The sequence below is a fragment of the Caloenas nicobarica genome, chromosome 1, assembly GCF_036013445.1.
Source record: "Caloenas nicobarica isolate bCalNic1 chromosome 1, bCalNic1.hap1, whole genome shotgun sequence".
NCBI classification, from domain to species: Eukaryota; Metazoa; Chordata; class Aves; order Columbiformes; family Columbidae; genus Caloenas; species Caloenas nicobarica.
This window is the reverse complement of record NC_088245.1, coordinates 196,767,875-196,791,158: the sequence shown is the minus strand read 5'-3', so window position 1 is coordinate 196,791,158 and position 23,284 is coordinate 196,767,875. Positions and strand designations below refer to the sequence as shown.

At 40.0% G+C, this 23,284-nt stretch overlaps 1 protein-coding gene across 1 annotated transcript in view; it reads left to right on the top strand.

Moving 5' to 3' along the window:
• The window catches only part of RNF17 (ring finger protein 17), a 52,417-nt gene extending 31,735 nt beyond the window's left edge, over window positions 1-20,682 (top strand). The window contains exons 22-36 of the mRNA XM_065650064.1: window positions 3,418-3,639; window positions 4,592-4,742; window positions 5,864-5,982; window positions 6,773-6,863; window positions 7,703-7,818; window positions 8,140-8,447; window positions 9,686-9,849; window positions 10,641-10,760; window positions 11,804-11,884; window positions 12,561-12,686; window positions 13,447-13,557; window positions 15,758-15,914; window positions 17,878-18,013; window positions 20,033-20,222; window positions 20,584-20,682. Of these exons, the coding sequence (XP_065506136.1) occupies window positions 3,418-3,639; window positions 4,592-4,742; window positions 5,864-5,982; window positions 6,773-6,863; window positions 7,703-7,818; window positions 8,140-8,447; window positions 9,686-9,849; window positions 10,641-10,760; window positions 11,804-11,884; window positions 12,561-12,686; window positions 13,447-13,557; window positions 15,758-15,914; window positions 17,878-18,013; window positions 20,033-20,222; window positions 20,584-20,682 (2,191 nt within the window). The remainder of the gene's footprint in view (window positions 1-3,417; window positions 3,640-4,591; window positions 4,743-5,863; window positions 5,983-6,772; window positions 6,864-7,702; window positions 7,819-8,139; window positions 8,448-9,685; window positions 9,850-10,640; window positions 10,761-11,803; window positions 11,885-12,560; window positions 12,687-13,446; window positions 13,558-15,757; window positions 15,915-17,877; window positions 18,014-20,032; window positions 20,223-20,583) is intronic.
• Window positions 20,683-23,284: the final 2,602 nt, after the last annotated feature.

Genomic DNA, 23,284 nt, shown 5'->3' with positions numbered 1-23,284 from the left:
GGTCCTACTTGGAAGAATCCCATGGATCAGGGCTTTAGAAGGTAGGGGGGTCCAAGAGAGCTGGTTAATGTTCAAGCGTCACTTCCTCCATACTCAAGACCGATGCATCCCTATGGACAAGAAATCAAGTAAAGGGAGTAAGAGGCCAGTATGAATGAGTAAGGAGCTCCTGTCAAAACTCAGGTGGAAGAAGGTTGTTTATGTAATGTGGAAAAAGGGACATACCACCTGGGAGGAATACAAGGAGGCTGTTAGAGTATGCAGGGATGCCATGAGGAAGGCCAAGCTCTACTTGGAAGCAAATCTGGCCAGGGATGTCAAGGAGAGCAAGATGGGGTTCTTAAGTACATCAGCAGCAAAAGGATGGTCAGGGAAAAATGTAGGTCCGCTGCTGAATGAGGAGGGTGCCCTGGAATGATACAGAGAAGGCAGTTGCCGAATGCCTTTTTTGCTTCTGTCTTTACTGCTAAAACTGGCCTTCGGATATCCCAGACCCTAAGAGAGAGAGAAAGTCTAGAGAAAGGAAGACTTCCCCTTGGTCAAGGAGGATAAGGTTAGAGGTCATTTATGCAAACTGGACATGCACAAATCCATAGGCCCTGGTGAGATGCTCCCACGTGATGCTCCCACGTGTGCTGAGAGAGCTGGCAGATGTTCTTGCTAAGACACTCTCCATCAAGTTTGAAATGTCTTGGAGAACAGGAGAGGTGCCTGAGGACTGGAGGAAAGCCAGTGTCACTCCAGTCTTTAAAAAGGGCAAGAGGGTGACCCAGGAAACTACAGGCTGGTCAGCCTCACCTTCATCCCTGGAAAGGTGATGGAACAGCTCATTCTGGATGTCATCTCCAAGCATGTGGAGGAAAAGAAGGTTATCAGGAGTAGTCAGCATGGATTCGCCAAAGGGAAATCATGTTTCACCAACCTGATAGCTTTCTATGATGGCATGACTGGCTGGGTAGACGATGAGAGAGCAGTGAATGTGGCCTATCTTGACTTCAGCAAGGCTTTTGGTACCGTCTCTCAGAACATGCTCATAGTTAGGAGCTCAGGAAGTGTGGGTTGGATGAGTGGACAGTGAGATGTGTTGAGAACTGGCTGGATGGCAGAGCTCAGAGGGTTGTGATCAATGGTACAGAATCTAGTTGGAGGTCTGTAGTTAGTGGGGTTCCCCAGGGGTCAGTACTGGGTCCAGTTCTGTTTAACCTGTTCATTGGTGACCTGGATGAAGAGACTGAGTGCACCCTCGGCAAGTTTACTGATACAAAACCAGGAGGAGTGGTCAATAAACCAGAAGGCTGTGCTGCCGTTCAGCGAGACCTGGACAGGCTGGAGGACAGGGCAGAGAACAACCTGATTAAATTAAACAAGGGCAAGTGTAGGGTCCTGCACCTGGAGAGGAATAACCCCAGGCCCCAGTACAGGTTGGGGGCAGACCTGCTGGAAAGCAGCACTGCAGAGAAGGACCTGGGAGTTCTGGTCGACGACAGGTTGACCATGAGCCAACCACGTGCCTTTGTGGCCAAGAAGGCCAGTGGTACCTGGGGTGCATTAGGAAGAGTGTGACCTCTTGAGGGAGGTTTTCCTCCCCCTCTGCTCTGCCCTGGTGAGGCCACTTCTGGAGTAGTGTGTCCAGTTCTGGGCTCCCCAGTTTAAGAAGGACAAGGAACTACTGGAGAGAGTCCAGCAGAGAGCTATGGAGATGATCAGGGGTCTGGAGCATCTTGAGAGACTGAGAGCTGGGTCTGTTCAGCCTGGAGAACAGAAGGCTGAGAGGGGATTTTATTAATGTTTATAAATATTTCAAGGGTGCGTGTCAAGAGGATGGGACCAGACTCTTTTCAGTGGTGCCAAATGATAGGATGAGGGCAACGGGCACAGACTGAAGCACAGGAGGTTCCATCTGAATATGAGGAGAAACTTCTTTACTTTGAAGGTGCCAAAGCACTGGAACAAGCTGCTCAGAGAGGTTGTGGAGTCTCCTTCTCTGGAGACATTCAAGACCCACCTGGATGCGATCCTGTACAACCTGCTTTAGGTGAACCTGCTTTAGCAGGTGGGTTGGACTAGTTGATCTCCAGAGGTCCCTTCCAACCCCAACCGTTCTGTGATTCTGTGATCAGTAACCTTATTCCTGCATTGGGATAGGAAGCAGTCCACACAGAATTCCAGGAAGAAACCTTGGAGTCTGAAGTTCATTACAAATTGACTGTTTTTTCCATTGGATCTGCAATGATAACACTATACTGGAGTTACTAGAGAGGGAGTTTTGAGATATTAACATGTGTATCACTTGGGAGAACCCTCTGTGGCAGGTTGCCTCTGTCTTTTTCATGGCGTAGACTTAGTTGTAAGCCAGGTAAGCAAATTTGAGCTACAGTGTTAATTTCTTTCCTGGCTCTACAAGTGAGCTGTTTTACCCATTGGTTTCTAAATACGTGCATCAGAAAGGTTTGCATAAATAATTGTGTAGCAGTATGTAGTAGATGATTCAATACTCATAGAATTTTCTCTCACAGAGCAGTTTGTTTCCTTCCCATGGAGGAAAAGACAAGTGGTAGATCTCTGAAAATAGAAAGTATTTTTTTCCTGGAGGTCCAGAAGTGGCCAGTAGTTAAACTCATGCTTGCTGTCTCCTTTAGTCAGGGATGTTTACAAGAAGCCAGTTCTTTTGCATTAACAGTTTTGGTTTTGGTTTTTTTTCAAGCTGCAATCTCTTAACATCTCTAGTTGGCACAATTCACACAGTCTTGTACTAAGCTGGGCTGTAGCTCAAAATACATAGCAGCCAACTCTTGATTGCTGTTGGGCTTTATTCTATCCAGTTCACACAATTTAAACAAGTTTTCATCAAGGTATTATCATAGCCATACTTCATTCAGTACTCTGCTTCGGAAGTGCTAGCACTCCTTGTGTTGTGTTTCTGTCCTCAGGGGATGCTAGACGGGTAAATGTTTCACTAATGTTGATATTCTTCTGAAAGGAATATTTACACATCTTAGTTGAACATTGCAGCGTACATTCAGAGGCAACACTCATTTCCAGAAGCATGATATTAGTAATTTGATGTCTTTTAAGTGAGACACAAACGTTAATGTTCAGCAGTCCATTTATGTCAGGCTTGCTTTTCTGCTGGCAGCCTATGTTGCGTAGTGCTTTCATCTGTCAGTAGAATGTGCAAGGATACCTTCTGAAAGAGGATAAAAATAAATTACTATCATGATTGTTTCGGAAGTGGCATTTAGAAATGTTGTTGTCTTTCGTTGGAATTTTTTTTTCTGCTTTTCTAAGTTATTCGTTGTTTTTCACTCTTCATATTGGATGATTCCTGTCATGTTTAACTGTGATTATTGAGCTCTTTTCCACTTTGTTTAAACTGCATTTAAACTTTCCATTCTAATTACTTTATGCTCTTTACAGGTCCACTGAAAATACTGCTGTAAGACCCAATGAAATATGGGATGTTCCTCTAGAAGGAATTCCTGAAACCTCAAAAGCTTTAAATCCTTCAGACATGGAATCTGTAGATGAAAGAGATTTCAAATCACTTTGTAAGAAAGAGCTACAAGTGAGAATTAGTCATGTTGTGTCTCCTAGTAAAATTTTTATACAGTGGCTGTCGTCAGAAAGTGTACTGAAAAGGTACTAAAATTTAAAGAACTTTTCTCGAGTTCAGGCATTTTTATTACAATTGGTGAAATATAGTTAGAACAAGCTCTGATTAGGATTGCATTTAGCACTGGGGTCTCTTTTGAATGCTGTTGACTTTTCTTGCTTTGTTGAGGCAAGTGTTGAGGAACAGAAAGCAGATTTATACTATGTTGTGGTTTATTAAATACTTGTGATTCCAAATTAAGTACCTGATATAACTCCTGTTTCAAATCAGGTTTAATGTAGTAAGTGTTGGAGCCTGATAATCTTTCTGGACAGTGTTGCATTTAAATCTTTCTTTGTTTTCTCCTCCTCATTCCTTCGTTAGAAATCTTCTTAAATAATACTGATATCTTAGGTCATAGAACTTCAATCAAGTTATTTCTTTCAACATGATTCTAATATGCTGTTAGGAAAGTTTGAAGGCAATTTCTAGTCAGTGTATCAACTTTCCTTTGCTAGATACTTAGGTAATGGTTAGGTAATAGTGCATACTGTTTGGAGACAGTTAAATGGAAATATCATTGCTTAGTGCAAGTTGCTTATTTTCTGCCTGTTCTCCTTTATTTCGTCCTCTTACCTTCTTGCATGTAGCTGCCTAGAATCCCATTGAATTAGTCATGACACTAAATGAGTACCACACTAGCAAGCTGTCAACAGAAGGAAGTGCATCTTTCAAATAGTGGTATACAGAAGGGTCAGAATCACTTACATTCATTCCGTTGTTTAAGAAAGCATGATAGTTTTACAGAATTTTAATCATGTGTTTTGAAGTTCCGTTTCGTTTATTTCTAACATGTCATGAAGAGAAACTACAATACTACGTGTCTGTTAAACAGTTATTAAACTTCACTGTATGCTACTTAAGCAGCAATGGACTAAATAAACCTTTTATTCACTGAATAAAATTTTACCAGTAGAAAAGTGGTTTTTTTAATGTTAGTTTACAGGAGAAGATGGCTTCAATCTACAAAGACTCCCAGCCACAGTCCACGAAGTGGGAAAGTAATATGCATTGTGCTGTTTACATACATGATTTGAAACAGTGGCAAAGAGGTCAAATAATCAGGATTGTCTCTGAAACAAGTGTAGAGGTAAACTTGTTATCATAAGAGGGTTCATACTTCTATTTCTGAAGTTTTTAAGCTTTCCATGGTTAAAATAATGTCAAATCTTTGCTGCTTTTATGTTAGTGTTTTCTCATGCAGCCTTTTGCTTTTGTTGAGAGTTCAAGTTATATTGTATATTGCTGCAACTAAGATTATGGTCTCGTCAAAGCTCAGATGCCTTTAGCAGGGAACCTGGTAGTTGAGGAAGGCTCATGAGGTTGACTGTGTGTATGCTTACACTATGCTTTGCAAAATAGCACAGATTCCCAAACTATAGCCTAGCAGCTTAGATTCCAGAAGCTGAATCTGAGGGTCCCATTAATTCACACTTAATGATCCTTGCTAAGAGATGGAGCCGGTTGAACTGAGTGCCCCACCACAGGAACACGTGCAGTCGCGCTGTTGCTGGAACCCTAAACTGATGGTGATGGTGCCATGGAAGGGTAACGTTTTCCACAGTAATTTCTCACGCAGCAATGCTTTAAGCATGCATTTTGTTGCACTCATTTGGAAAGGGTAAGGAGCATCAGAAGAGGCATTTTGTGCATAGGTAACTACTTAGTTCAAAAGTAAGAGTGTCCTTTAACAATACAGATATTCCAGCACTGGATTACCATTGGTTCTCTCCACCATCATCAGATTATGCCCATGGGCCTTGTTAGCAGGAGGCAGAACTGGGACTTTCTATACTTCTGGTTTGCATCATCTGCTTTCGAAGGCTAAGAGCCCTCATACAGCTGTTTTACCTCATCAGAATAAAAAGCAAGAAGTGGAGGGTCACTACTTCAGCATTTCTAGGTTTGCAAATTTAAATGCACCAACATAACTGAAGCAGAGGAAGAGAAACTTTCTTATTTAAGTAACAGCTTCTGTAAAGTTGTTTAACACCCTTTGAGCACATTTTTGTGTTTTGTCCTCTTGGTACGCTGTGGCAGTCATTTCAGTTGTGTGATGGGGCACTTCAGTGCAAAGGCCATTTATTGAATCCTGGTAATGCTTGTTTGAATTTTGTTTACTTATTCAGGCGCACATTGAATTATTATTCGTTACAGACAACACTAAGAGGTGGTTTTTTGTTGTTTCATTGTGTTTCTTGTCTGTAAAAGGTAATACTTTATGATTCTGGAGCTGAAAAAACAGTGGATATCAGCTGCCTAAGAAAACTTGAGGAAAGCATGAAGATAATTAAGACATTAGCAGTAGAATGTGCCTTGGCAGATATAAGGTAGCCTTTCCCTTATACTGAGTAGCAGTCTTAGAAACCTAATAATGACATAACTTAATATTTTTCTGTATTAGCACTGATTGTCTAAGATTTGGATGTGGTTTGCTTTTTGAATAAAAAAGAAATGGGGTGGCAGCTGGGATTCGTTTCATAAAGATTTGTTTGGGTTTTTTTCCGAGGGTTATGCTACATACCAGTAAAGCAGAAACTCTGCTATAGAAAGAAGAAATATTTGTAGGATGAATTATAAAATACCGTACAGTTGATAGAGGTTTTTCTTACTTTACTGAATGCTTTTGCCTTGGCTTGGAATTTCAGATGGATTAGATCTTGTGAAAATGTGAAGGAGGTCTCTCTTTTCTAGACTGTAGAAAAGAGAGAGAACCAGGGTATTCTCCTGTGCATTTGTTTATGTGCTGTCTGTATTGCAAAGAAATACAACCATGTTTGTAATACCCATTCCCTGAATAAATATAAAAAGCCGAATTTACAGATGAAGTATGGATTTTCCTTTGTTCTGTTAAGACAGGTGTCATGCTTCTGGGACTCATGATCCCCCTCAGTTTTGAAGTTTTGTGGTTATATTTTTTAATTCTTCCTGTCAAATAGATCCAGAGATGAATAACAATTTCTTTTTACTGTTGACTGTAATGGAGAGTGTCTGTTTTCCCCTGACAGTATAGGCAGTTTTGAAAAAATCAGAACGCAGTAAAGGGAAGGGTTTGTGGTTAAGCTCAGGAGACAAGAACTTCTCTTGTGCTAAAGGAGATAACAATTTGTTCTGTGTTAGACCAACAGGTGGAAGCACGCAGTGGACAGCAACAGTGTGTGAATGTTTGTCCTATTACCTAACTGGGGCACAAGTCAAAATAATCATACAGGTTTGTATTCAAAAGCAGCGGTCTTTGTAAAACTTCTGTTAGGTTGTCTGTTACTTTTTTTCTGAATATTTTCACTGTTCAAAAAAGTCCTGAGTGGAACTTGCTTAGATTACTGTTTGCTGCAGGGTAAAAGATGCTTTTTATTTTTTCTGCTGTATTTTCATTAGTCATTCAAACACTAGAGCAGCTTGGCTATCCAGTGTAGAAAGGATACAGTCTTAGATATATTTAGTTACTAAAGAAGAATAATAACTTATATCTTTGGGATCATTGATGCTTGCAACTTTTATGGAGAGATGAGCAAGATGCTCATGTTCTTAATGAGAAAAATTTCAGCAGCTACTATATTAGTTTTCAAGCCTTAGGAACTGAAAGAACGAGTCTGCTGTACAAACATCATTAGTAATTGATTTCTTCCATTGGTGAAAAAACCTGAATTATTGTGAGGGTTCAATTTGTTTAGTGTCTGTTGGCAGCTGCCAGAGAGGTTTTACATAGTGTCTGGAAATAAAAGCACTGATGAGCAAAGCTATTTATGAGTGGGTTTAAAGCTCCTACTAGAGGAAAACGAGTATTTGGCAGTTCATTCTGATAGAAGAGCTATGGGAGGAAGGAAGATTATGTTCTGTTACTCTTTTTTTTTTTATGTCATGTTTAGAACAGTTGGTAAAATGATGGGAACTGTGATATGGATTAGATAAATTTTGTCTTCTGATGCGGCCATCAGTTGTTCTTTGATGTCTGATTTACAGTCAGTAGCAATAAAATGAAAAATATGCTGGTAGTTTAGAAGAAATGCATGTTGTGATGTGTTGTCCAGCTCTCTCATTTTTTTCCAGGAAAGTGATGTGGCTTGGACATTGCCTGTGAAAATTCTTTGCAGAGATGAAACAGGACAATTGATTGATATTTCAGAACACCTTGTTAAAAAGGGTTTGGCCTTTAGAAACAGAAGGTTTGGATACTTTTCTTTTATATTCTTTCAGATTGTCGTATTCACATCATCATGAGCTAATAAGTAAAACAAAAATTTGCAGTGTCCTCTACAACATATGTAGCAGCAGAATTCCATTTTTAGTGAACTTATATAACATTATTAGTTGTATCCATTGCATGTTTCAGTTCTCTGAGTTAGTAGATGAGATGTTTGATGGTATTTTAACAAGCGTTTGCCATCTTTGTATGTTTGGTTTTTTACTTCTATCATTTTATTCTTTTGCACTTTGCAAGTTCTTTGTCAGTTAATATGTTGATATGATTTGGTTGAATCTGCTAGAACTGATAAAGCTGCTGTGGCTTGCTCAGACTCCAAGGAACATCTTAAAGTATGTTTAGAGCAAGAGAACACACAACTGGACAGTTGCAATTCCAAAACTGCATGTGCAAGAAACAGCATTGCTCCAGAGGAAAACATCACTGTTTCAGGAAGTGAACAAAAATCATGTGAAACAAATAAGGCACTGCTTCATTCAGGAATGGATGAAATATATAAATCTCCCATTATACCCGAAGCAAAAACTTTTCAAGCTGTAGTAAGCTATGTTGGACATGATGGAACTATTTACATAGTACCAAAATCATTTGGTAAGATTACGTAGAAGAAAATACATTTATGTCTATGAATCTGATAGCTTTGGTATATTAGAATATACCAGATTTGTGTTCTGTTATTGTATATGTGTTCTGTATCAGCACACGGTTCTGGAAGATTCTTTTTGGGGAGGATTGCTGTTGAGAGGTCATGAGGCCTTTGTTGTGAGGGGCAAGGGGTGCCCATGCACCCCATTCTCTGCAGCGGTGGGGAGGTGTCCCGCAGCTCCCCAGCAGAGCAAGCCCAAATCCCCAGGAGGTGGCTCCCTGTCCTTACAGCTGTCAGCATCAGCTCTCCTGCCACCCAGCCAAGAAATCAAAAAACGCCAAGCGCTTGGACAGTTGGGCTACTTGCCTCTCTTCTCTTTGCAGCAGTGGGTAAAGCAGCAAGTGCTTTAGTTTATAATGTTGAGATTGTGATACTTTTACCGGTAATAATGAGGATACAGTCCTAAAGATTCTTGGAAGTTATCCTGGTTCTTAAATATTACTGTAATTTTTCCTTCAGTATGAGCTCAGTACTCAGTTTCCTTGGGCTCTTTATTTGTATTGTGATAGATTCTGTAGATCTTAGTATTTTCTGTTTGTACTGTTCGAAAGAGGTTCATTTTCATCTGACAGATGCAGTGTCAGTCTTCAGTACCATCATAATGTATTATGCTTTAGATAAATGTTTCTGTGTGAGAACATTAATTTTTTAAAGTTTTGTTGACAGCTTTGACTATTAGATCATATAATAAGACACTGAAAGTCAAAGCACAGTAGCCCCATTTGCCTGAGACTGTATTCTTCTTGCAACTGTTTCTGTAGACTGTACCCATAGCAGAAGAGGGTCTTCTGGACACTGGTTTTCTGTTGTTTCATGGTGTCCTACAACTGCCTCTGGGAATTTCTTGTTTTGTTCACAGAGAGGCTCTTGTATTACTGCTGCCAAGGTGTCAGTTGCAAAATTTATAGACCCTTCTTTGAGGTAAAAATCCAGAATTACTAATGGCTTCGAAATTGGGATTGCTGTTTATTTTTTGCATTAAGTAGTAACTTATTTGCATGTACCAGATGTTGAACATATATATTGTGTCGGTGTTGGAAAATATTCTTTGGAGCAGCATATGTGTTTTATGTTTATACATGTCTTCATCTGAATCTGCTGGGTTTTAGTGATTGAAATAATTTACACTAATATGTTATAGACTATTTTGAATTTTTTTTTTTTTTAATTTCCTTGCCCCCAGAAACTGAACTAAACAAATTGATGACTGAAATACAAAGTAACTTCAAATGCCTTGGTCTTCTGGAACCCTACTGCTGGAAAAAGGGAGAAGCTTGTGTTGTAAGAGGATCAGATACCATGTGGTATCGAGGTAAAGTTGTAGAACTCTGTGGTAGTACTCTCCAGGTAAGTTTGATTATGGGGTGGGGGGGTGTGCTTGAGCATGTGCGCATGTATGTTTGTTTTTTTTTTTTAAAGGCAAATAATATAATCCTCTAAAATAAATTTATGATCACACCTCTTTTCGTTCAGCTGGCCTGACTATCCAGATGTTTGTTCTGCTTTAAAGTGTGATAACTGTCCTGATTTTTACATTTATTTTAAAGATGAATTCCATCTGACTATTTCAGTTGTCACAATTTTTCCCATAGCATTCCTGGTGATTATAAATGTTCTTAAGTAAAAAGCTACTCTTGGTCATCTGTAAGTTTTTTCTTCTTTTGTCGTTGTTGTTATCGTATGCAGAATGCTTTGCAAACATTTCGGTTTAGCTTCCCCTCACCCAAAAAGTATGGCCGTTTTGAATTTTTTCTGCTGCGCAGGTATACAGATACTTTTTCTAATTAGCAGTTAATCTAACCTAAACTCTTGAGTCTGCTCATGCTTTTTGAATGCAGATTTGCAAGTTTCACATTATACTAGTTCACAAATTTTGTATTTCTTTCAATTTTAAACTGCTGTAGGTTATTACACAAAAGGTAGGATCTCCTGCAAGACAAGTTTAGAAACTGAACTTCTAATCTGCCATACCAGGTTTTTAATCCTTTCCTTCATTTCCATGTTGTCACATCACCTCCTTATCAGCAAACAATTATTTTTTTCTCCAGAAAAGCGAATGCTGTAAATGGACACTTCGTCTTATTAAACTTGACTAAATAAATAAGAATTATTTCAGGAAAGCTTTTATTTTCATATAGGTACAGTACATAGACCATGGCTGCATAGAGAAGATTCCTCAGTGTCATCTGTATCCAACTACATTATATACTGGTATTCCTCCATTTTGCATCCCATGTCAGCTCTACAAGACAGTGCCAGTGAGTAATGGTAAATTTGAAGACATTTTAGTAGGTAGTTACTCAAATTGCTACACTGCTTAGTCATACAAAGGTTGAGTCTAATTGGTGTTTTTTCTTGCCTACGAGAATTCCGACGATCGCTGATGAGGATCATTTCAGCACCGCAGCCTTTTATCAGGAAATGCCGGATTGCTTTATGAAGTGACCGTGCTTCAAAAGCAGCTGTCATTGGAATTAAATATTTGTGAGACAGGACACTGTAATAGTTGACAGGATGGTACTCTGAAGCGAGAGTCCATTTTGCAATAGCAGCAACAAGAAATAAGGCCTGGGTTTCTCAATGCAGAATGGCCAGAAAATTGTAATTCATCAAATCCTGCAAAGTGTTTCTATCATTCTGAACTGAGCTCTGTAGGAAACAATCTCTTATGCTAAACTAATATAAGTGAATTGTTTTAGAGGGTTTTGTTAGTAAGTAATTGATATGTAAATAACATCTTCACATATTCAAATTTGAGTGGTGCATTTAGTACATGTGAATTGCTGAAACAACTAGCTTAATTTTGAAGTTAGTTTTAAAGAAAGCCTTTTTATCGCTGGAAGCAGTTCAACTGATAGATTCAGACAGACAGACTTCAAAGCCTACAGGCTGGGAGGCAAACAGATACTGCAGGAAATTAAATAAGTATTTAAAGTATCCTGTGTTTTCAGTTGTCTGTTATCTTTGACTGTCATTCTCTGTCTTTGGATTATGGTTCAGGTAGTTGTGCACACAGACATTATTATGTCCATAGTAAAGGCCAGACTTGGCAAACAGAATCTCTTTCTAAGCCACTTCAAGATCTGAAAATTGCTGCTCGGCTTTGTCACACACTGAGTTTTAGTGTACCAAATAGCAGATAATGTTTATACTGTTGTAGACCAATCAAGCTAATGATGTGTGTTTTCAAATAAGTTTTTCAATTATAGACACATATTTTCCTCTTACTGTGTTAAGAATAGCAAGAGTATTGCTTGTCAAGATCTTAATGTCTGGAGGTCTCTTGCTTTTTACCACACAGATGGGAAATTTTTGGCAGCAGGATGCAGTAAATTGCCTTCAAGATCTACTTACAAATGAAGAGGTTGAAATACATGTTCAGGTAGCTTAATTTATTGATAGATGTGGAATGAGGCTTCTTTTTGTTTCCTTTTTTTTTAATTTTAACTTTCATTAAGAATAATAGGTGAAGGAGTGTAGCAGTAAATGTATTTCTTAGACAGAACAAAATCCAAAGTTAAAGTTATTTCTGCTCTGACTTTACCTATAGTTTTTAGGCCTTGACGTGTCCTTTAGAGGTATTAATATTCTTTGGTCCTGTTTGTATACTGTGGTGTCGTTCTGAAAAGCAACTTACCTACCTTACCTGCATAAATTCTTCTAAATTCAATTCCAAGTGATTAAAATTTGGCATAATTAAGTCTGGACATGCTTAAATTAATGTATTGACGTTATAATCAAACACATAATCTGTATTGTCAGAAAACCTGTAATTTCAGGTAGTTCCATTCCTAATGATAAATTGTGAAAGACAAGGGTTTATTGTTGAGTGAGTAAACATGGGACGTTTCAATGTTAGACTGAGTAGTTGGTGCCACCATTCCAGAGATAGATGTTTCTGTCATAGCTGATGTTAATAGCCATCCTTACTGGTTTTGTATCTTTGGTGAATGAGTATGGTGCATATAGGAATGCCAAGTTTTAATTTCCTGGTCACTATTTCCAAAAGCTCAGTCACGGTATTACTGTTATAATTTAATTTTCTCTTGTGTAAATAGGAATTACCAGATAACCCATGGGGCAAATTGTCCATCAACCTGTATTTAGGGGGAATGTCACTTTCTTCCTTCATGGCATACCAGAAGTACTGTGTTGCTGAAGATGGTCAGGACATAACAGAGCTGGTGAGATTTTTTTTTTCTCTGTATGTGTCTTTTGCTGTTGTTATTCTAACATTAAAAAGATTACTCAGATTTTCCATTTCAGGAATAAGTGGTTCAGAATAGTTCTTAAGAAAGTGAATATCGGAGGTGTTCAGTTGCTCCAGAAAAGGAGCAAGGCATCCAGAGCTCAAGCTCATCCCAGGAGCAGAACCTCTAGATGGGCAGAAGTGGGAAGCTGCAGCTCTGAGAGCACTGAAACAGAATCCACTCTGGGTTTAGCTGTAGGGACCAAGCAGCCATCCTCACAAACTAATGGATAAGCTGCATTCAGTAAAGGATACTGCTATTATATGAAGTATAGCCAGCATATATAATTTATCATTTTATAGTTTTGTAACTTTATTTCATTGCTTCAAATGTGTTTTTCAGGTAAGTAATCAAGGGGAGGAGGAGGTGCAGACACTGATCTCTTTAAAGGGAATTCCATATTTAATGCATTTTTGAACTAATGGTAATCAAGCTAGCAATTCAGTATGTTAGGATCATTTCAAAGATACATTATGTGTATTTTTTAAGTGTTCATTAACTAGTTCTGTAATCTTTTAGCTAAAACTTTTTCTTAAAACCAGTAAGTATTGAAAGGAAATGTTGATTAATAGTTTTTCATCAATGACACACTGTTTACATTATTAGATAAATCCTTTGAACCAGAAATCGTACCAAAGCTAGTTTGCATTTTGTTACTAAACGTGATACTTGACTAAAGTCTGTCTTGGTCCAGGAGCTAATTGAAGGAGATGTTCCTGATTCGCCTTCATACATGTTGCCACCACTACCTGATCCAGGAGATATCTTTCCTGTCAGAGTTACCCATTTGGTGTCCCCTAAGGAGGTATGTTTTGTAAACATCTCATGTAAGTTGCAGGCAGGAATTGTTGCAGTCTCCTCATGCTGGTGAAAAGGAAATCATGACTAACAATTTTAGATAATATAAAAAAGTATTAGGTTGCAAAATGCTACTGAGTTATTGATGGAGATGGTTGTACAATGCAACTATCTGAATCAACTCTTATTTCAAATACCCTTGGATTGAGTGGAGTCAAATCCAGTTGGTGGCTGGTCACGAGTGGTGTTCCCCTGGGCTAAGTATTGGGGCCAGTTCTGTTTAATCTCTTTATCAATGATGTGGACAAAGGGATCAAGTGCACCCTCAGTAAGTTTGCAGATGACACCAAGCTGGGTGGGAGTGTTGATCTGCTGGAGGGTAGGAAGGCCATACAGGGGGGTCTGGACTGGCTGGATCGCTGAGCTGAGGCCAATTGTACGAGGTTCAACAAGGGCAAGTGCTGGGTCCTGCACTTGGGTCACAACAACCCTGGGCAGCGCTACAGGCTCAGGGAAGAGTGGCTGGAAAGCTGCCTGGTGGAAAAGGATCTGGGGGTGTTGACTGACAGCAGCTGAACGTGAGCCAGCAGTGTGTCCAGGTGGCCAAGAAGGCCAACAGCATCCTGGCTTGTATCAGGAATAGTGTGGCCAGCAGGACCAGGGCAGTGATTGTTCACACTGTACTTGGCAGTGTGAACTGCACCTCGGTGGTGAAGCTGCACCTTGAATCCTCTGTTCAGTTTTGGGCCCTCACTACAGTAAAGACATTGAGGTGCTGGAGAGAGTTCAGAGAAGGGCAATGAAGCTGGTGAGGGGTCTGGAGCACAAATCTTACAAGGAGCGGCTGAGGGAACTGGGGCTGTTTAGGCTGGAGAAAAGGAGGCTGAGGGGAGACCTTATCGCTGTCTACAGCTACCTGAAAGGAGGTTGTAGCGTGGGGATTGTTGGTCTCTTCTCCCAAGTAGCAAGTGATAGGACAAGAGGAAATGGCCTCAAGTTGCACCAGGGGAGGTTTAGATTGGATATTAGGATAAAATTTCTTCACAGAAAGGGTTGTGAGGCATTGGAACAGGCTGCCCAGGGAAGTGGTTGAGTCACCATCCCTGGAGGTGTTTGAAAGATGTGTAGCTGTGGGTGCTTAGGGACATGGTTTAGTGGTGGACTTGGCAGTGTTAGGTTAATGGTTGGACTTGATGATCTTAAAGGCCTTTTCCAACCAAAATGATTCTATGATTCTATAATTCAGAACTGTTTCAACTAAAGAAAGATGGAAATATTTCAATATCTTAGAAAATGGCTTTTCTTAAATTATGTATTCTGCTGCCTCTCTTACAGGAGAAACACCATAATGAATATTTTCTGGTTCCTTTTGTACAAATGATTAGAGCTCTTGCTCATGGTATATAGTTGTAAACACTAGATCCTGCTCTGGACTCTTAAGTAGCAGTTGCATGATGGAGTTACAACTTGATTAAATTCTGTACAAATTGGAAAATGAAAACCGTCATCCTGTGTAGTGAATTATAATGCTCAATTTAGAAAAAATAAAAACCTACTCATTAATTTGTTTGGACTACTAGTAGAATATCATAATGTTCTGAAATGGCTCTGGGTTTTTTATTTTTGTTTCTATTCTGGTTTTTGGGGGGGGCGGGGGAAAGGGAGGCGAGTTTGGTTGCTGGGGTTTTTTTAAAGGCATTTCAGATAGAAGCTGTTCTATAGATTTTTATTTGCCTATGTTGGTTGTTTAAACTTTAATTTCCTTGACCTCCAGCATTATAAATTAGGTGAATTGCATGTCATTGTATAGCAAACAAAACAACATTTCTAAAGTTCTTCTTTCATCAACTTTAAAATTAATCTTTGGTTCGATATTATGAAAGTGATATTATTTACCAAGTAGCAGGAGGGAGGAATCCTAATAAGACACAGCTGTGAAATCTTACATGGATATATTCTCTAATATGTGCATTCCCTTCATTCATGTGGTGTTGATAAATCATGACTGTCTTCTGCTTTTGGAAAAAAAATTGGTATAAGTATGAAATTATCCTTAAATTGAGGAAAGAAGAAAGGGGAGGATGTGCTGAAAGCTTCGAAGCTGGGAATGAGTGATCTTCTAATAATCCTTGATCACTGATGGAACTTGAAGGTTCCAAGTCGTCTGCAAAACTTGTAATACGAGAGAGAGCCTTTTCTTTGAGTAGGTCTATATTTGCCTTGAGCCTCCTGAGAGCCCCCTGCCGCCGTCTGCCCCAGAGGGAGATGCCGGCTGTGACTCGGAGCTGGAAAGCCTTGAAGAAGCCCTGAAATGGTGCAATAAGTGTGTGGAGTCTTTTCCTCTTGTAACACACTTCCAAACAGGTATATTAGTGTGTTTATTTTCCCTATTGTTTCATGTGGATTTAAAAAAAGCCTGAAATTCTTTTTGAAGAATAGGAATAATTGTTTCTGTATATCTTTAAATGAAACTTGGACAGTAAGGAGTAACACTACACTATAATCGTATGATACACTATAATCATATGTTTTTACTTTTTGTGAAATTGAGGCTTCTGTGTCATTCTGTTACACTGAAAAATGATGGAAACAACACAGACTGGTGCTTGTGAAAGTTGATGAACTGAGTTTAGACTGCATACGGCAAAAATAAAACTTTTCCCTTAAGGTGACTGAAGCTTTTAACTGTGAAAATCTTGCTAGTAAATTCTGTGCAACTTATGTACAGAAAATCACATTATCACAGTACCAGTACTATTCAATATATTCATCAACGACTTGGATGAGGGACTAGAGTGCACCGTCAGCAAGTTTGCTGATGACACCAAACTGGGAGGAGTGGCTGACACACCAGAGGGCTGTGCTGCCATCCAGCGAGATCTGGACAGGCTGGAGAGTTGGGCAGGGAAAAATTTAATGAAATATAACAAGGGCAAGTGTAGAGTCTTGCATCTGGGCAGGAACAACCCCAGGTTCCAGTATAGGTTGGGGAATGACCTATTAGAGAGCAGTGTAGGGGAAAGGGACCTGGGGGTCCTGCTGGACAGCAGGATGACCATGAGCCAGCACTGTGCCCTTGTGGCCAAGAAGGCCAATGGCATCCTGGGGTGTATTAGAAGGTGGGTGGTTAGTAGGTCCAGAGAGGTTCTCCTTCCCCTCTACTCTGCCCTGGTGAGACCTCATCTGGAATATTGTGTCCAGTTCTGGGCCCCTCAGTTCCAGAAGGACAGGGAACTGCTGGAGAGAGTCCAGCGCAGAGCAACAAAGATGATGAAGGGAGTGGAGCATCTCCCTTATGAGGAAAGGCTGAGGGAGCTGGGTCTCTTTAGCTTGGACGAGACTGAGGGGTGACCCCATTAATGTTTATAAATATGTAAAGGGTGGGTGTCACAAGGATGGAGCTAGGCTCATCTCAGTGACAACCAATGATAGGACACGGGGTAATGGATACAAATTGGAACACAAGAGGTTCCACTTAAATTTGAGAAGAAACTTCTTCTCAGTGAGGGTGACAGACACTGGAACAGGCTGCCCAGGGAGGTTGTGGAGTCTCCTTCTCTGGAGACATTCAAAACCTGCCTGGACACCTTCCTGTGTAACCTCATCTGGGCGTTCCTGCTCCAGTGGGGAGATTGGACTAGATGATCTTTTGAGGTCCCTTCTAATCCCTGACATTCTGTGATTCTGTGACTACCAAGAGTTAGAAATTACATGAACCCTAAAGAGCATCACAGAAATTAGATGAACCCTAAATAGTATCACTTCACTTTAATTCTGGATTTCTACATTTAGGCAAAAGATGGGCTTTAGTTTTCTTGTCCACAGCTGTTGGGCCTAAAATAACGTAAAGTATGTTGGACTAAAACTTTGTGAAGAAACCGGTTTTTGCTAGTACTTGATTCTACCAACTAGAAACATTCTGGTTGAGGTTTTAGGCAGCATCTGCTTTGTGTCCTCCAGACTATTGTCTGTTCTCTTACAGATGGATCTGTTTACTAAACGAAACGTGCAGATGAGTCAAAGTTGAAAAGTTTAAATGTTAAACAGTTTGGATGTGTAGAATACCAGGTTGGAAGGATACCAAGCAATTTTGTGTTAACTCTTGTGATTGCCATGTGAGATAGATAAACTACTTGCGTACCAATGATTGTGAATAGGAGTTCAGAGAGAATTGGAGGGTGAATAGAACAAAATAGCATGAATTAGAGGAGAAAAAAAAATCTCAGAGAGTAAAATGTATTTTCAAGTTCAGTTAGTTTGTACTGCACTGTGAGTATATCTTCGGGTGTTTTGTCATTTTTTGTTTGTTTGTTTTTTCTATTTACAGAAATGCCTTGCCTTGTAGAATACCAGGATGGTTTATGGTATAGAGCAAAGCTCCTGTCTGTTGAAGAATTTGACCCTGTTAAGATCCTGGTTCAGTTTGTTGACTATGGTAGTTTTTCAGTTGTCCCAGCAAGCAGGTAAATATATAAGAAAAAAATGCATCTAAAATGTCTGTGTGTCTATAAGTATACACCTATATTATGAAATCTGTACTTACAAATAAGTGTATGTATTTTACGATTATTAATATTTGCTTTTATATAACTATAGATATATTATTTGTAATAATTTAGCATTAGATTTCAGTTGGAGAGAAGGTTGTTTGGCTGGTTAAATAATTTGTCTGCAGGGTATGGGGTTGTGCACCTGCTTCTCTTTCTTGGGTTGTTTGGAGAAGCCTGTTATTATACTATCGTATTTCTGTGAAGTAGGCTCAGGCTTCTAATCTGCTTTTGCACCCAAAGATCTTGCACAAAATAGGGATGAAGCCCTCCAGGTGAACAAACAAATCCTCTGATGCTATGTGCCTGCAATCTGCATAGAACACAGCTGGGGAATAAGATAGGGGCATATCTGAGTGAGATACAGCCTACACTGCTTGTGTGGAAATTGGAAGTTCAGATCCTTGTTCTGACACACGTATGTCAGCTAAGCGTCTCTAACACACCAGGCTTTTAGGATCCCCTAAGCTTGTCTGAATTTTCTCTCTTGGAGCACTTTATATATATACTGCTTAATCACATTGACTTGCTCTTGAGCTCATTGGGGGATCTACGAGTCCTTGGTGAAGATAAGGCAAAATGGGGATTTGAACAGATTTCCTGCTTCGTCAGGATCTATCTGTCAGGATCGTGGGAGAGGGTGTGTATTTTATTTCAGGGTTGCCCTTTCTGCTCTGTTTCCTCACTCATAGAATCATTTCAGTTGGAAGAGACCCTCAAGATCATCGAGTCCAACCATAACCTAACCTAACTCTAGCATTAAACCACATCCTAAGAACCTTTTCTAAATGTCTTTTAAACACCTCCAGGGACGGTGACTCCACCACTTCCCTGGGCAGCCTGTTCCAATGCCTGACAACCCTTTCTGTGAAGAAATGTTTCCTTATATCCAATCTAAACCTCCCCTGGCACAACTTGAGGCCATTTCCTCTTGTCCTATCACTTGCTACTTGGGAGAAGAGACCAACACCCTCCATCCTACAACCTCCTTTCAGGTAGTTGCAGACAGCGATAAGGTCTCCCCTCAGCCTCCTTTTCTCCAGCCTAAACAGCCCCAGTTCCCTCAGCTGCTCCTTGTAAGATTTGTGCTCCAGACCCCTCACCAGCTTCGTTGCCCTTCTCTGAACTCTCTCCAGCACCTCAATGTCTTTCTTATGATGAGGGCCCCAAAACTGAACACAGGATTCAAGGTGCGGCCTCACCAGCACCGAGTACAGGACAATCACTGCCCTGGTCCTGCTGGCCACACTATTCCTGATACAAGCCAGGATGCTGTTGGCCTTCTTGGCCACCTGGGCACACTGCTGGCTCATGTTCAGCTGCTGTCAGTCAACACCCCCAGATCCTTTTCCACCAGGCAGCTTTCCAGCCACTCTTCCCTGAGCCTGTAGCGCTGCCTGGGGTTGTTGTGACCCAAGGGCAGGACCTGGCACTTGCCCTTGTTGAACCTCATACACTTCCTTGCTTCCGGGGTAGAAAGATAGAAGAACGGGGAGATGATAATAACAAAACTAAGGTACCTGTTTCTAGTAGCATGTTTAGAGCCCATCCATGCATGAAGCACTTGGGACCACACAGCCTGTGTCATTGGGACACAGCAGATTCGGAGCTTTCACTGTGATGGCTTGGCTTGCATTCCTGCGCTCAAATCTGTGCATTGTAGTGGAGAGCCGGTGTGCCTGCGGGCTGAGGGGCCTGTGTGATACTGGCCCTGCTTCTTCCTGGTTCCTGTGCTGAAATCCTGCAGAGGGCTCAGCCCTACTTGATGAATTGTTTGGTCTGACACCAGCATCTTATTGTAGAGCAGGGTCTCTGATCCCAGTTTCCACACTGTAAATCTAACACATGAACCATTAAGATATACTCAAGTCCATACTGAGAGTTTAGCTTGACAGGTGGATTGTTGCAGGCAAACATTTTTCATTTTTGTTTTAGATTGCGTCACATACCTTATCATCTGCTGAAGTACCCTGTTCAGGCAATACGAACTCTCTTGGCTGGATTTAAACCCGCTTTATATGACAAAGATGAGAAAAGGATTCCTTATTCCCCAGAATGGAGTGTGGAAGCATTGTGGGCTATGATGGAGTGCGTTGAAGGAAAACAGCTCTCTGCTTCCATCCTTGTGAGAAACACTTTTTTCTTCTCCTAGTTCTTGCTCAGCCCAGAACTCTTACTAGCACTCTGAGTATAATTTGAGTATTTGTTTTAACGTGAACCCTCATAATTTAAAATTGTGAACCATTTACCATGAAAGAATGCTGCTGAAGAGAGAATATCCTGTGGTGCTCTTCTTAATCCCACAATCGAAAAGTTTCTGAGCATTCCTGTTATTTTAAACCTGTTTACTTAAAAACAGAAGTGTTCTTTGTATATTCAGAGTTCCATTTAGGCAGTGAGTGTAGCCAATAAAACAACTTTGACTATTGGTTAGCTTGAGATTTAAATCTGTTGCTGTGAAAAGTCTGTCAACTTCTGTTTTTCAGGCTGTTTCACCAGAGGTCACCATTTCCTTGTATGGAGATGGCCAAAACTTAGTTCATATGAAACTGATAGAAATGGGACTTGCAGATTTGGATGAGTGACATGTAAGTACAGTGCATGTGAACTACAAATTTGTACTGTTACAAAGGTATGATTTCAAAAGTTTTAAGCAAAGTGTCAACCGTCAGTAATGTTAACAACTAGAGGGTTTGGGGGGTTTGTTTTTCTTATTTTTTAAATCCCTTCTGTCCACACTTCCCCTCTTTTAATAAAATAAATGCTGTTTAAAAAAAAATATTTCTATACACATTACTGAAGCCCACAGTATAGCTTTAAGAATGAACAGGTACTGAAACAAAGAGCCCTAAGGCAATGTAACAGAAAGAGCTTTTGCTACTAGTAACTGAAAAAGGTAACTTGCAGATGCGTGGCAGTGTATTCTGCCCAAACAATCAAAATTAATTGTTTTTCTTCATTTTCAGCATTTGATCTCCATGTCCAGTGTCAGTGGTTCTCAGACAGATCCATGATAGCATTTGGATGTCCATACATCTAGTCAAACATGGAATATTTTGAATCAAAAGCTTTACAATATATCTTGTCTACAGAGAATACTGGAGACAAGGATTTTCAAATTTCTTGGCCAACTATCTGTTAAGTAGTCATTTTCCCTCCCATTTAATAAGAACCCTTCTAATCTATGTTTACAGATAATGTTCCCAAAACTTTTGAATCTTGAAATAGTGAAATTATATATTCATGTCTCAATCTCTTTTGACCTTAGAGCCTTAAGTATTGTTCTATGGTGTCTTTTTCATAAGAGTAGATGGAATTAATGTCAGTAGTAAAGAAATAGATAAAAAGCTGATGCTGGGCATACTTGTTCCAGTATCTTGTTAGAAGACTTGAAGGGAAGATGATAATTTTATTACTGTGATATAATTTGTGTTTATGTTTCAGGCATATTTGGTGACAGACTTCTCCAGTGCCAGAGTCTGGAATTGGGATTCAACATTTGGGGCAGGGGAGCATTACTATCTTTGTTCTGGAACATGTTTGCATTGGCTGCTGCGGTTTCTGTTTTCAGTTGTGACGAGATGGCTGTGTTTTGGTTGGCTTTGCACTTTCTTCCTACTAGAGCTGCACTGTTCCTTTGAAAGTGTTGGAATAAACAGGAGCTTGCATATATATGAAAGCTTGTTTTCCTTTACTGCTATAGTATGTAAGGTTTCTTTATGTGTCTTTTTATTGTACTAGTGTAGTATATCTTTTACGTTTGAAGCTCAGCCCCCTTTCAGTCTTGCCCTGGAGAATGTTTTCTACATTATCAAGAAGAAAAACATAACAATGAAGACTCCACAATTCTCTGGGCAACTAGCTCCAGCGCTCAGTCATCCTCACAGTAAAAAAGTGTTTCTTAATGTTCAGAGAGAACGTCCTCTGTTTCAGTTTGCGCACATACTCACATACCCTTACACATATCTCTTCCCTCAAGATCCCATGAAATCAAGTGTACAAAGCTTCTCTCAGCAGTGTTGCTCAGGTGTGCTGCAAGGGTAGCTGGCCTGTTTACACTAGCAGTGGAAGAATCCTCTCATAGTTTTCGTACGTATTCTGGTATTAATCAGACATGTGCTACATGCTGTTGCAAATATCCTATCAAGCTGTCATATGCTCATCTTCACAATACATTTTTCCTTATTTTCATTTTTTGAAAAAGTTGCTCATTGGCAATCTTGAAAGGGACTTTGCCCTGAATTACAAAAGAAGTGATGTTTCAGATTGCCAGGACCTGCCTATCCACCCAACAAGCAACTTGTAGCTTTGAGTGAGCATAGTTCCCACTACTGCTAGTTGTTCCCCCCGCTGGCCCCCCAAGTGAAAAAAAAAAAAGCAGCACAGACACAGTAACTACATACAGTGCTTGCTTTCACTGAGGAGAAAGGGAGGGGACAAGGGGAAGAAAGTATCTTCTACTGTGCAAGAGAATTAAACAAATTTTTCAGCATCCACTATGCTGGAGAGTTCAAGCAGACACTAGCAGTATCACTTTGCTTGTATACTGCAGAATTTTAATAGGCAAGTCATCTTAAAAATGCCTGTTAGGCAGAGGAATGGGATGACATGACCTTTGTTGGTTTCTGGTGTTTCCTGCCCCCTTTCTGAGTAGCTTGGAGCATTAAAGTGTCCCACAGTCTTACCTGTCCTGGCCTTATGAATACAGAAGAGCAGTTTAAAGAACAGAGCTTGGGGTCTGCTAATGCTATTGCTTCTTAACTGTGAAATAAGAAAAAATAAGATTATGAAGGAAGAATAGCCTTAGGTTAACTGAAAAGGAGTGCTACCATTCATTTACTCTTTTAAGTCAAGCAATAAGTAAACTGAGAACCAGACTCTTAAATCTGGCCACCTGCTGTATTTCACCAAAGCAGGGGTTCCAACAGCACGACTTCCTTACCTTGGATTGAGGAATCTTCTAAAATAAGGTAATATACTGCTGTTTGATGAATTTTCATTGACAGTTGATTTTAATATACACCCTTTAAACCACACATGACAGAATATTGAATCAATTGCTTCTTAAAAGTAGAAGTGGGAAAAAAAAAATACAAAAAGCTCTGATGTAACACCCACTGGAAAATAAATTTATGTCAGGAAAACTATAAACAATATATACATAGAACAAGCTTCAAGGGGTTTCTC